The following is a 12,725-nucleotide window of genomic DNA, read 5'->3' as shown; positions in this document are numbered from 1 at the left end:
TCTTTGAACTAATCTTTTGAGTATAGATTTCTTCTGCCAGTAGAGGAGACAGTATAAATGAAGGATAGATGGATGGATGAATGAATGTTAAATTCTGTACTGAGTTGCTTGCTGTCTAAGCATAAACCTGAGTTTAGATTCCTAGCACTGACATAAAAGCCAAGTGTCATGCCTGTAACTCCAACACTTGGGGTTTGGGGTCAGAGATAGGTGAATTTTATTGGCTAGCCAGAATGTTGAGGTTCAGTTTCAATGAGAGACTCTAAATAAAAAAAAAAGGTGATCCAGGAATGGTGGCACATGCCTTTATTTTTATTTTTGTTGTTGTTATTATTTTTTTTTTAAATAGTCTCACTATGTTGTTTTTATCCTGGAACTCACTCTGTTGTGTGTCCTGGTCTCACTCTGTAGAGCAGGCTGTCCTCAAACTCAGAGGTATCTGCCGGCCTCTTTCTCCTGAGTGCTGGGATTAGGAGTATCGTATACAATACCTGGCTTGGTTTATATGTGTAATCCCAGTACTCAGTAGACAGAGGCAAGGGGATCTTTGTGAGTTCGACAGCAGACTGATCTACATAGTGTTAGTACTAGGCCAGCCAAGCTACATGGTGAGACCCTGTCTTAGACAAAAATGATGGAAAATGATAAAGGTGCCTGACACTGATCTCTGGCCTTCACATGTGTATCCATGGGGTGGCATAGCCACACAGTTGTACATGCATATGTTGTACTTACCACAATAAATACAAAAAATTAAAATTCTGGAGCTGGCAGTCTGGCTTAATGAGTAAAGATGCCTTCTGTATAAGCCTGGTACCCTGAGTTCAGTCTCCAGAGACAATGTGAAGGTGGAGAAAGAGGCCCAGCTGTAGTTTTGTCTTGTGACGTCCTTATGTGTGCTGTGGCACACGCACCCTCTGTATGTACACTTGTGTGTGTGTGTGTATATATATATGTGTGTGTGTGTGTGTGTGTGTGTGTGTGTGTGTGTGTGTGTGTGTTTGTAGGTGAAAGTTGATGTCATATGTGTTTAGTCCCTCTTCTCTTTGTTTATAGAGACAGGATCTCTGAAGCTAGTTTAGGTAGTCAGCTGACCCCAGGGATACCCATCTCTGGCTCCAAAGTACTAGGATTACAGGCTGCCTTGCCTACACAGCTTTTATGTAGATTCTAGGGATCCAAATTCTGCTCTTAAACACTTGAATGGGAGTACTTTATCCACTGAGTCAATTCCCTAACCTGTGTTCTGTATTTACTAGTCATTCATAAAGATTCAACCATGTATTATTTTCTTTTTATTGTTTATTTAGTATATTTTATATAAAATAATAGTAATTATTTAGGATTTTGCAGAACATATATGATATTGGAGAGTTATTCACTCTGCTGTTGTACTCTAGACAATATGAGCCTGCTTCTGCTCCAGGAAAACCTTATGAAACATTAAGTTTGACCTATAACTTTGTCAGTCCCTGCAGAACAACATTTCATGTGGTTTCTAGTGAGTTAATAACCTATATTTGATATTTTTGCTCTTAATCAATGAGAAGTTTCTTTTGCTAATGTGTGCTAATGCATCAGAGAGTGAGCTTGTTTACTCAGCCCTAATAATATGTATAGTCTGACCTTTGAGTCTGTGTTAGTCTTGTGTTATTAGTACTCACAATACTAATTGTAGATGAATATGTGACTTTAGTTGGTGGTAGTATTGGGGTGATTTAGTAAAATTTTAACTTTCTTTTTTAACTTTAGGCATCCCTCAAAACTAAACCTATCCACACAATCATAAAGAAAAGGGCTCCTCCATGCAACAATGACTTCTGTCGCCTGGGTTGTATATGCTCCAGTCTAGCTTTGGAGAAGCGCCAACCTGCTCATTGCCGTCGACCAGACTGCATGTTTGGTTGCACTTGTTTGAAAAGAAAAGTTGTGTTGGTTAAAGGGGGATCTAAAACAAAGCATTTTCATAAGAAGGCTGCTCGTCGAGATCCATTATTTTATGATACACTGGGAGAGGAAGCAAGGGAAGGAGGAGGAGTCAGAGAAGATGAGGAACAATTGAAGGAGAAAAAGAAGAGAAAGAAGCTGGAATACAGTGAGTATTAATTGACTTCAAACTCAGCTTATTTTTTTATAAAAGTATACTTTTTTATATATGTGTGTACCTGTTCTTGTGAATGTATATAGAAGGGGCAGTGATTGAAGTTATGCATTTTCCTAAATTACATTAGATTAAAATAATTTAAAAAAATTACATCCGTCTGTCTGTCTGTCTGTCTATTTATCTATCTTTTGAGACAGGGTTTCTCTTTGTAGCCTTAGCTGTCCTGGACTCACTTTGTAGATGGCCTCAAATTAACAGAGATCCACCTGCCTTTGCCTTCCCAAATGCTGGGATTACTGGTGTACACCACTGTACCCAGCACATTTATACTGTGTGTGTGTGTGTGTGTGTGTGTGTGTGTGTGTGTGTGTGTGTGTGTGTGTGTAGGTCAGAGGACAACTTGAAGGAATAGGTCCTGGAGACTAAACTTGGGTTGTGACGTTTGATGGCAAGATGCTAATGCACTGAGCCGTCTTACTGGCCTTTTACGTTTTTCACGATATCTCACTGAAGCTGGAGCTCATTGATGTGGCTAGACTGGCTGGCCAGCAAATCCCCAGGGGTCTTGTTTCCAATTCTCCAAATGTGGGACTGCTACACTTGTTTACTTTTTTTTTAATGTTGGTGCTAGGGATCTGTACTTTGGGTTCTCATTTGCATGTAGGAAACACTTTAATGACTAGTCTTTTTCCCAGGTCCTCTGTGTATGTCTGTGTGTATGTGTCCTCTTTTCTTAGTATTAAGGACTGAACCCAAGACCTTATGCTTGCCCAGTAATCACTTGACAATTGAACTAAATCCTTAATCCCCTCTATTTTTTCCCATTTATTTAACATGTATATGTTTGTGTGCCTGAATGTATGTATCACCTGCATGTAGAGTTCAGAAGAGACATTGGATTTTCTTGAACTGGAGTTACAAATGGTTGAGCCACCATGTTGGTTTTGGGAACTGAACCAGGTTTGGTTTATTTTTGAAGGTAGGATCTCTTTGAAATAAGCTAGTTTACCTATGCAGCTGGCCCCAGGGATCCTTATTTTACCATTTCAAGTACTAGGATTACAGATGGCTGACTTGCCTACCCACTTTTATGTAGGTTCTGAGGATCCAAACTTTGGTCTTAAATGCTTAAATGGGAGCGCGTTATCCACTGAGTCAACTCCCTAGTCTTGTGGATTTGCTATAAATCTCTTCAAACATACTGGCTCATACCAGTAATTTCAGCCTTTAGCAGGCTGAGGAAAGTTAGCTGAATTCAAGGCTAGCCCAGCTAGCCTAAGTTATAGAAATACTCTGTCTGAATTGCTTCATCACCCAAAGAAAAGCATAAAATAGCACATAAAAAGTACACTTTAGAGAGACCTCAGCCACCAGGAGGACCAGAGAGGAGCCTAGCATAATTGTCTTTTGAGAGGCTTCCCCCAGCAATGGATTGAAATAGAAGCAGAGGCCTACGGCCAAGCATTAGGTGGAGCTCTGAGAGTTTTGTGGAAGATATGGGGGAAGGATAGAAGGACCTGGAACTCCACAAGAAGACCAACAGAGCCAACTAACCTAGGCCCATGGGGGCTCCCAGAGACTGAACCACCAACCAAAGAGCATGCATGGACTGGACCTAGGCCCCCTATACCTATGTGGCTGATGGACAGCTTGGTCTTCATGAGGTACCCTAGCAGTTGGACTTGGGGCTGTCTCAGGACTTTGTTGCCTGCTTTTGGATCACTTTCCCTAGCTGGGCTGCCCTGTCTGGTCCCAGTGGAAGAGAATGTGCTTAGTCCTGGTAGGACTTGATGTGCTGGGTCAGGTTGTTGGTGGTGGTAGGGCACCCCTTTTCTGAGGAGAATGGGAGGGAGAAAAAGGGGAAGAAGGTGGGAGGTGGGACTGGGAGGAGAAGAGTGAGGGGCCTGTGTTCAGGATGTAAAGTAAGTGAATAAATAATTAATTAGAAAAAAAAAAAAAGTGGACTTTACCCAAGAAGGTAGAACAACTTCTCTGGGTGTTAGCTACATTGGTAGACTAGAAAACAGTGTCTTTAAAGTAGAAAATTACAAGTTACTGATAATATGTTTTAAGAGCTGGAGAGATGGTTAAGAGCACTGTCTGCTCTTCCAAAGGACCCAGGTTCAATTCCCAGCACTCACATGGCAGCTCACAACTGTCTGTAATGCCAATTCTAAGGGATCTGACACCTGCACACTAATGCACATAAAATAAAATAAAATAATTACAAAAAGAATGTTTTAAAAGGTATTAGATTTATTTTAAAAAGACCAACCATGTTTGAGAACCTGGGTGATGTTCATGAGTAGGTGGTGTATGCCGCCATCAGTAAAGACCAAGAAGATTGAGAAGGCAGAAATCTTGATACAAGGAAGTACAGTAACTGAGTCAGTAAGCATTTGTTAAAAATGTGAGCAATTAGTATAAGTAAAGAGAATTCATGTGAACAGTTGGAATAAATTTAGTGATTCATTATTATATTTCCTCTTTAAAGGAGTATTTGTATTCATTCTGTAAGGATTAACCATATAAGCATGATTTTGATAATTAGTTGATAGGCTTTGTGATTTTTAAAATGGAATGACTTATATACAAACCAGTGAAGACAAACATGATTATAGAACAGGAATCAGTAACAAACCTAATAGCTGTATGAAAATGTTGTTAGCTGACAAGGCAGAAATGGAAAAGGTTAAGGTGCCCTCCTCCTTCCATCTCAATGATTCCTTAGCTTCCACTACATCCTATCATTCATTACTAAAATTACAGATAGTTAAAATTAGTTATCGGAGCCCAGTTCAAGGTCAGCCTGGCTTACAGAGTGAGTTTCAGGACAACCAGGGCTACTCGGTCCTGAGAAACAAACAAAAATTAGTTACTTGTAGGAGCTGTGACAGTGGATCTGTGATGGATAACTTGTTTTTTCTTTGCATACTTCTTTGTAGGATTTTAATTTTTACATGTTTATATGTTATAGCTAAAATGTAAATTAAAACGTTCTATTCTCATTGCATGAAATCTAGATCTTTATGATTATTTTTTTTGTAATTATGATAGGTTTAAAGGATTTATATAGTTAAAAATTTATTAATCCTGTGGTATGGAGGAAAACTAACATCATTGGACACCTTGTAAGGATACCTTATAAATTTTGTAATCTTATGCTGAGGATGCTTTATTCTCCATTTTGCAAATGGATGCTTAGTCTCAGTTTAATTTATTATCCATGTTTAATACAGTTTTTCTGACAAGACTTCATGTTTTTTCTAGTGTGATATCTAAAGTAGAGCTTGAATTTTATTTCCACCTTTTTATATTACCTTTTGGCTTTCACGCTATCCTTTTTATTCTGTTTATCCTTTAGCTTATTAAAAATATGGCTGGCTGTGTAAAGGCATTGTAGGTATTTGCTGTGGGCAATATCAAGTGGAATCGGCTAAAACCTGGCATCCTTGTTTCCTAAGCCCTCCTAAAATTTTCTTGGAGCTAGAAGACAACAATCTGCAGTGAAGATTAAATAGTTGATTTTTATAATCATTCTGATGAGAGAAAACAAAAGCATTAGGAACAGAGGTGACTAAACTATATAGACATCAAAAGGATGGCAACAGATTTAATGTTATGAACAATTCTGTGCCAATGAATTGGGCATTTCAGATGACAACAGTCAAATTGTTTGAGAGACATGAAACTCTTAGAAGTAGAATGGCAGCTGGGAATGGTTGTGTATGCTGGTAATTGTGGTACTCAGTAGGCTAAGGTTGACTATCTAGAGATCAGGCCAGTAGGTGTTACATAGTGAGACCCTGTCTCAGAAAAAATACAATTTCATCTTGTTGAAGAATTAGGCAGATAATAAAAACACTTGTAATAACCATCAGGTTTATAGGACTTTACTGTTAAATCCTGTAATATACATAGGGAATAAATAACACTCATGTCTATAACTGTCCCATAAAATTGTCTTATTTGGGCTGGAAAGATGGCTTTGCTGTTAAAGGCTAGGCTCACAATGTCATCCCAAGAATAAAATTGTCTCATTCTAGGAGGTCACACTCTTGTTTAACTAACACAGTGACCTTACAAGAAAACTGTACACCAATATCTCTTATAAATATAGATTTTAAATTTTTAAATAGAATTCAGCAGAATAAATGTAACTATGTATTTAAAGGATAATGCATCATGACTACTTAGTATAAAATTGCCTAGGGGAGAAGGCTAGTGGGAGAAGAGGAAGGGAGGGTGGGACCAGGAGGAGAGGAAGGAGAGGGCTACAGCCGAGATACAAAGTGAATAAATTGTTAATAAAAAAATAATAAAAAATAAAATAACAACTGAGGGTTGGTAGGATGGCTTTGCTGGTAAAGGTGCTTGCTGCCAAGCCTGCTGACCTGGGTATGATCCCTGGAATCCACATGGTAGAAAGAGAAAGCCTACTCCAGAAAGTTGTCCTCTGACTTCTACAACGTGCTGTTTCACACAGGGGTATCCAACCCCAATTTTAAAGTCACAGCTAAAGTGCTGAGATATGATAAATGTAACAAAAGAGACCAAAGGGGTTTGTGTGCGTGCGTGTGTGTGTACATAGACATATACTTTGATTTAGTCTTAGCTATTCTCGTGCATTTGATTAATAGATGAACACGTTAATGCATAAGAATACTACTAGAGGTCTTCCAGATCATTTGATTGTTACAAGTTACTATCTTTTGTGAGGGAGCATATCTTGTTTTGGCATTGCTTCAGTGCTGAACTTACATTTTGCCAAAAGTGCCTTGAAATCATGTCCTTCTCTTTTGTTAAGCTGTGTGTGAAGCAGAACCTGAGCAGCCTGTTCGACATTACCCACTGTGGGTGAGAGTGGAAGGTGAAGTAGATCCAGAGCCCGTTTATATCCCAACACCTTCTGTCATTGAACCTGTGAAACCATTGGCATTACCTCAGACGGATGTATCTTCCACTACCGTGAAGAGCAAAGTACTCACTGGAATTAAACCAGCTCGAGCATATACTCCCAAGCCCAATCCTGTGGTAAGCCTGGAGTTGTTTTTTGTTGTTGTTTTTATTGTAAGTTCTACAGGCCATTTGAAGAGGTAATAGATTTCAAGTAGAGTTTTTAATATTGTGTCAGAATTTAGGTAATGTGTTTATAAGGCCCTTTCCCCCTGACTCAGTCAGTTTATTTGCTCTCACTTTAAAAATGTGATAAAAAGCTGGATGCTGGTGGTGTACTTTGGAGAGGCAGGCAAATATAAGTTCGAGGCCAGCCCAGTCTTCAGAGTGAGTTTCAGGACAGCCAAGGCTACCTAGCCTGTCTCCAAAAACCAAACCAAACCAAAACAACAAAACCCTCCAAAAATGATAAAATTGGAGATGAGTAGTAATAATTAAAGATAGCCAAGTTCTTCTTTAAGCTCATAGAAAGATGAACTTTTTCATAATTTATTTTTTATTTTCGTATATGTGTGTATGCCGTATATATGCCTTAAGTGTGTGGGTACCCTCAGAGCCTAGTGTGGGTGTAGAATCCTCTGGAACTAGAATTAGATGCAGTGGGGAAGGCAGAGACAGGTGGATTTCTGAGTTCAAGAGATCTAGCCTGTACATGAGGAGATCTACAAAGAAAGATCCTATATAAAAAACAAACAAACCAAACCAAAAAACAACTTTTGTAATGGAAACAAGATTAAATTCTTCCTTTGGATTCTAGGATAAGTTTTTTTTCTCTCCATCATTATAATGGTGTGTTTTGTTACTTGAAACGTATAGATACGAGAAGAGGACAAAGATCCAGTCTATTTGTACTTTGAAAATATGATGACTTGTGCCCGAGTTCGAGTGTATGAACGGAAGAAAGAGGAACAGAGGCAACCCTCTCCACCCCTGTCCCCATCTTCATTATTTCAGCAGCAGGGCTCATGCTATTCCAGTCCTGAGAACCATGTTACAAAGGTGAATTGCTTGTTTTATAATAACCTTTTAATTTCCAATTCCCTTTTGCTGGTATTAGAATTTTTGTTACTATCATCATAATCTTTGTGTTTCCTGTAATGTATAAATAAACCCATTTCTCCTTATATGTATTTTAGTAATCTGTCTCTTGGTGTTTGTTACTGAAATCCTGTAGCAGTTAAGTACTTTTGGTTTTAAAAAAGTCAGAATACTTAGCCAGTTAGTGTGATTTGCTTCTTTTCACACTGACGAAATTTCTAAAGAGTGAAACTCATTTTGTTAGATATCCAATATTCTCCCTTTAGAATACATGATAGTGCATAATGTAAATTATTTTCTAAGTGACCCAGTCATTATTTAGAACATTGAGAATAAGACATCTACTTTTTTTTTCTTGGATTGTATATAATGGTAACATAACAGGGCAGCTGTGAAGTTATGAATCATTTTACTAATTTATGTCCTCTCTAGATAATAAATTTTGAATTAAAGTATTTCTGTATTGCTTCCTTCTTCTTTAGGAACCTGATTCAGAACAGACCTTAAAGCAACTCATTTGTGACTTGGAGGATGATTCTGATAAATCACAAGGTCAGAATAAAAATTAAATGTTAATAGTTGATAGTAGTTATTATGTAATTCTAAATTATTTAGTGGCAAAAATTCTTAAACCAATAATCTAACGCTTTTTCTAACCTGTTAAAAATAGAACAACCAGAAGTGTTTCCCAATATTTGGCATAATATCACTAAAAGGTCTGCTTGTGTTGATAAGGTATTTTATTTCAGAGGACATATAAGAATCATCTCAGTGAAAAATAAGTATTCTCTTTTCAAGCCTCAAGGATATGGGTATCATTAGCTATTAAAATTTGCCTTAGGTCTTCCATAGCCACCATCACCGGGCATTTGTAAAGGGAGAATGGAAGAATAACTATCACTGATCTAGAAGTCTCTGCTGCTCTAATTTTTATGAGGCGACTACAGCCTCAACAAATAGGAAGTTAGCTTTTTTGTTTTGGTTATGCAGCACTAAAGCAGCAGTACTCTTTTACGGTGACATAGAATGCATTCAATAAAAGGTATTCATTGTACATTTAAGAAAGTAGAGGAGGCTTCTGGGGTAGAGGGAGCCTGCTCCTGACCATGTGCACCCTGCGGATGATGGTGCTGGTCCTGTATCCTTAACACAACTCTTAGCACCTTGGTTCAGAAGCTCCACTGCAGAAATCTGGTGCCTTATACCTGTCTTGTCAGCGTGTCACCATGGGGACACACTGGGAAGCTGAGTCATCTGTATATAATGTAGACATGGGGCAACCATATCTCGAGGCATAGCAAGAGTTTGTAGTAGAAAGCAGTGGTAGAAATGTGCTTTCAAACTTGTTTTTTGTTTGTTTGTTTTAAATTTTATATATGTGTATTTATATGTGTGAGGGGGTTGGGGAGACACGATTGCCATGGCACATTCATCAGGACATTCATCCACAACTTGTAGGACTGGGTTCTCTTCTATCATATAGCCCCAAGGATTGAACTCGGGTCAGCAGGCTTAGTTACAAGTGCTATCACCAACCTCTTGTTTGTTTTTTTTTAAACAAAAACATAGCACTTTTACTGCTTAGCATTGGTTTTTGCCTTTACTGTTTCAAAGCAGGCTCACCAAGTATCTGTTTGGCCTGTTTGGACATCAGAACAATAACCTCTGTCAAGTACTTTTTCTTAGTTATAGGTCATTCTCTACAAGATAGTACTTTGTATGTTTATGGCCTTTTGGAGCAGTTCTGAGGAAATTTCCTTTTTATGAGAAAATTTAGTCTATGTGAAGTAAAAAGCCGTTTAGTTTTGTGAGATCCCCACCTCCACCCCTCTGAAAAACTCCAGAATTTAACACACTGAAAGTGTTAGGAAATGGGACAGTGAGAAAATTGAATTTCCTTCAAAGTTCACTGCATGCCTTTAATCCCAGTACTCGAGGCAGAGACATTTGAGTCCAGCCAGGGCTACACAGAGAAACCCTGTCTTGAAAAACAAAAAACAAACAAACCGATCAAAGTTCAGTATAGAATGGCTGTGATGTAGAGAATATTTCTATTTATATTTTTTAAACAGAAAAGAGCTGGAAGTCTTCCTGCAATGAAGGAGAGTCTTCTTCTACCTCTTATGTACATCAGAAGTCACCTGGTGGTCCCACCAAACTGATAGAGATCATCTCAGACTGCAACTGGGAAGAAGATCGGAGCAAGATCTTGAGCATTTTATCTCAGCACATCAATAGCAACATGCCACAGTCACTTAAGGTGGGCAGCTTCATCATTGAGTTGGCTTCTCAGCGGAAGTGTCGGGGTGAGAAGAACCCTCCTGTTTATTCTTCTCGGGTGAAAATCTCAATGCCATCAAGTCAAGACCAAGATGATATGGCTGAGAAATCTGGATCAGAGACTCCTGATGGTCCATTGTCCCCTGGGAAAATGGATGATATCTCTCCTGTGCAGACAGATGCCCTGGAATCAGTGAGGGAGAGATTGCATGGAGGCAAAGGTTTGCCTTTTTATGCAGGGCTTTCTCCTGCGGGGAAGCTTGTGGCCTATAAACGTAAACCCAGTTCAACTACATCTGGGCTTATCCAGGTGAGAATTACCTTTAATCTGGCTATAGTGCCTTTTTATACTTAGCTAACATCTTTTTTTATACTGAGAGCCCTTTGTTGACCTTAGGCCATATTTCCTCAAAATTTCTGGGAACTGGGTATCATCATTCCTTATTATGATAAGTACAAGCTAGATAAATACATAAGGTGAAGTGCTGTTACATCAACAGAAATGTGGAGCTTCACAATAGTTCATGATTTTTTTTTTTTTTTTTCCTATTCTTTTCAGAAAGTTTCTTTATGAAAACTTTACTGCTTGGGCTCTAGTGATCCTTTGATAACTAAGCAGAAATAGGCATTTACTTTGGTTCTTAGAAGATCTTATTGGCATAAGAGATCAATTGACTTTAAGATAGGAATCCTTTAATCCCAGCAGAGGCAGGGTAATATCTAAGTTCAGGACAGCCAGGGCTACAGTGGGAAACCTTGTCTTGAAAAAAAACAAAACAAAGATAGGTATGTGTAGTAACAGGGAGGGGAGTTACTTATTTTCATTTGCTTACTTTACGTTAATATGGGTTGAACCTAGGTACTCTACCACCAACCTGCATTGTTAGATCAGGAAAAAAATTTAATCTAGTAAGGTGTTATTCAAGCACATACAGTTTGTTTTTTCTTTTCTTTTTTTTTAGTGAACTGTGGTTCCTTTTTTCCCAATTTGAAATTTTGTGGATAGAACTATTATAGGATAAAAATACCCCCTTGCTTTTAGTAAATTAAGCAGTTAAATGGCTTGCTAGAATAGTCTCTAGAGAGAAGTTCTGCATTAAATGTGAGCTATAAGCCGGCATTAAGGAGGCAGAAACGTGGATTTCTAAGGTCAAGGCCAGCCTGGTCTAGAGAGCAAGTTCCAGGACAGTTGCAGCTACACAGAGACTTTCTTGAAAAACCAAAGGAAAGAAAGTCATATATATAACTTGCATGGTCAATCAGTTTGTAATATAAATTGAGCATTCTTAATTCCCATATCTAAAATTAGAAATTATCCTCAGCAAATAGAAAATTCCACAACTGACCTTATGTGATGGGTTACAGTCAGAATGCTAGTACACTAAATACTACTACGTAAAATTATCTATGATCCGTATGTATATGTAAGGTGTATAAGACCTAAATAAGATTTTTGCTTCTATTTGGGTCTTGTTTCCAAGATAAGTTATTATGTATCTCTGCAAATCTGAAATGCTCTCTCTTATCCCAGGAATTTGGGATAGGGAATGCTCGACCTGTGTAGACTTTAGGGAAGGTAATCTTCTCTAGCAGTAGCAGTGATCTAGACTACACAGCTAAAAATTAGTGTGATTTACTTTTGGATGGAAAAATCGTTTTTATATCATATTTGAAGGATTGAGAATAATCTTGCTGAGAATAATGAAAATTAAGTAGCAAAGAGTAATTTTGTTTTATGGAGTGGGTTGCTATAGATAGTTTCTTTACTGTTTCCCTAGTAATTTGAAGAATAGATGGCTCTATTTTTTATCTGCTGCTTGTAAATGATGAAACAGAAAAGGTTATGTTTTCTAGATGTTACCCATTAGTACGACCTAGAAATCGTGAGGATTTCATATTCTTTTGAACCCCATGTTGCTGCCTAAAATAAGCAGTCATCAATGCAGGCAGCACAAAAAAGGAATACCTCATTTGATAGTTCACTTTATTCTGACCATTTAGTGACTGCGTCTAGAATTATACTGAGTTTATGCCAACATTTTATTTTGAACATGTTCTGTTTACAATATGTATCTTTAGGATTGCCCCTTTTGAAAACCAAAACCTGGACCTAGGGATATGCTTAGCATTTATAAGTACTAGCTCCTCTTCCAGAGGACCCTGGTTTAGTTCCCAGCACTTAGATGGTGCCTCACAATGGTCTGTAATTCCAGTTCCAGGGGATCGGATATCCTCTTCTGGCCTCTGGGCACCAGGCATGTACATGGTGCATAAGCAAACACTCATACACATAAAATAAAAATAAATAAAATCTGAAAATATTAGAAGGAAAGCAAAAACTGGGGTG

The 12,725-nt window shown here is 38.2% G+C and overlaps 1 protein-coding gene across 6 annotated transcripts in view; it reads left to right on the top strand.

Moving 5' to 3' along the window:
• Mga (MAX dimerization protein MGA) overlaps positions 1-12,725 on the top strand; it is a 92,621-nt gene that overhangs the window by 51,334 nt on the left and 28,562 nt on the right. For all 6 annotated transcript variants that reach the window (XM_055593117.1, XM_055593250.1, XM_055593063.1 and 3 more), the window contains exons 9-13: positions 1,753-2,095; positions 6,912-7,138; positions 7,877-8,059; positions 8,581-8,650; positions 10,171-10,688. In XM_055593117.1, coding sequence (XP_055449092.1) covers positions 1,753-2,095; positions 6,912-7,138; positions 7,877-8,059; positions 8,581-8,650; positions 10,171-10,688 — 1,341 coding nt within the window. The remainder of the gene's footprint in view (positions 1-1,752; positions 2,096-6,911; positions 7,139-7,876; positions 8,060-8,580; positions 8,651-10,170; positions 10,689-12,725) is intronic.

The sequence above is a fragment of the Psammomys obesus genome, unplaced genomic scaffold, assembly GCF_907164565.1.
Source record: "Psammomys obesus unplaced genomic scaffold, mPsaObe1.curated_primary_1811, whole genome shotgun sequence".
Taxonomy (NCBI): domain Eukaryota; kingdom Metazoa; phylum Chordata; class Mammalia; order Rodentia; family Muridae; genus Psammomys; species Psammomys obesus.
This window is presented reverse-complemented; position numbering and strand designations above follow the sequence as displayed.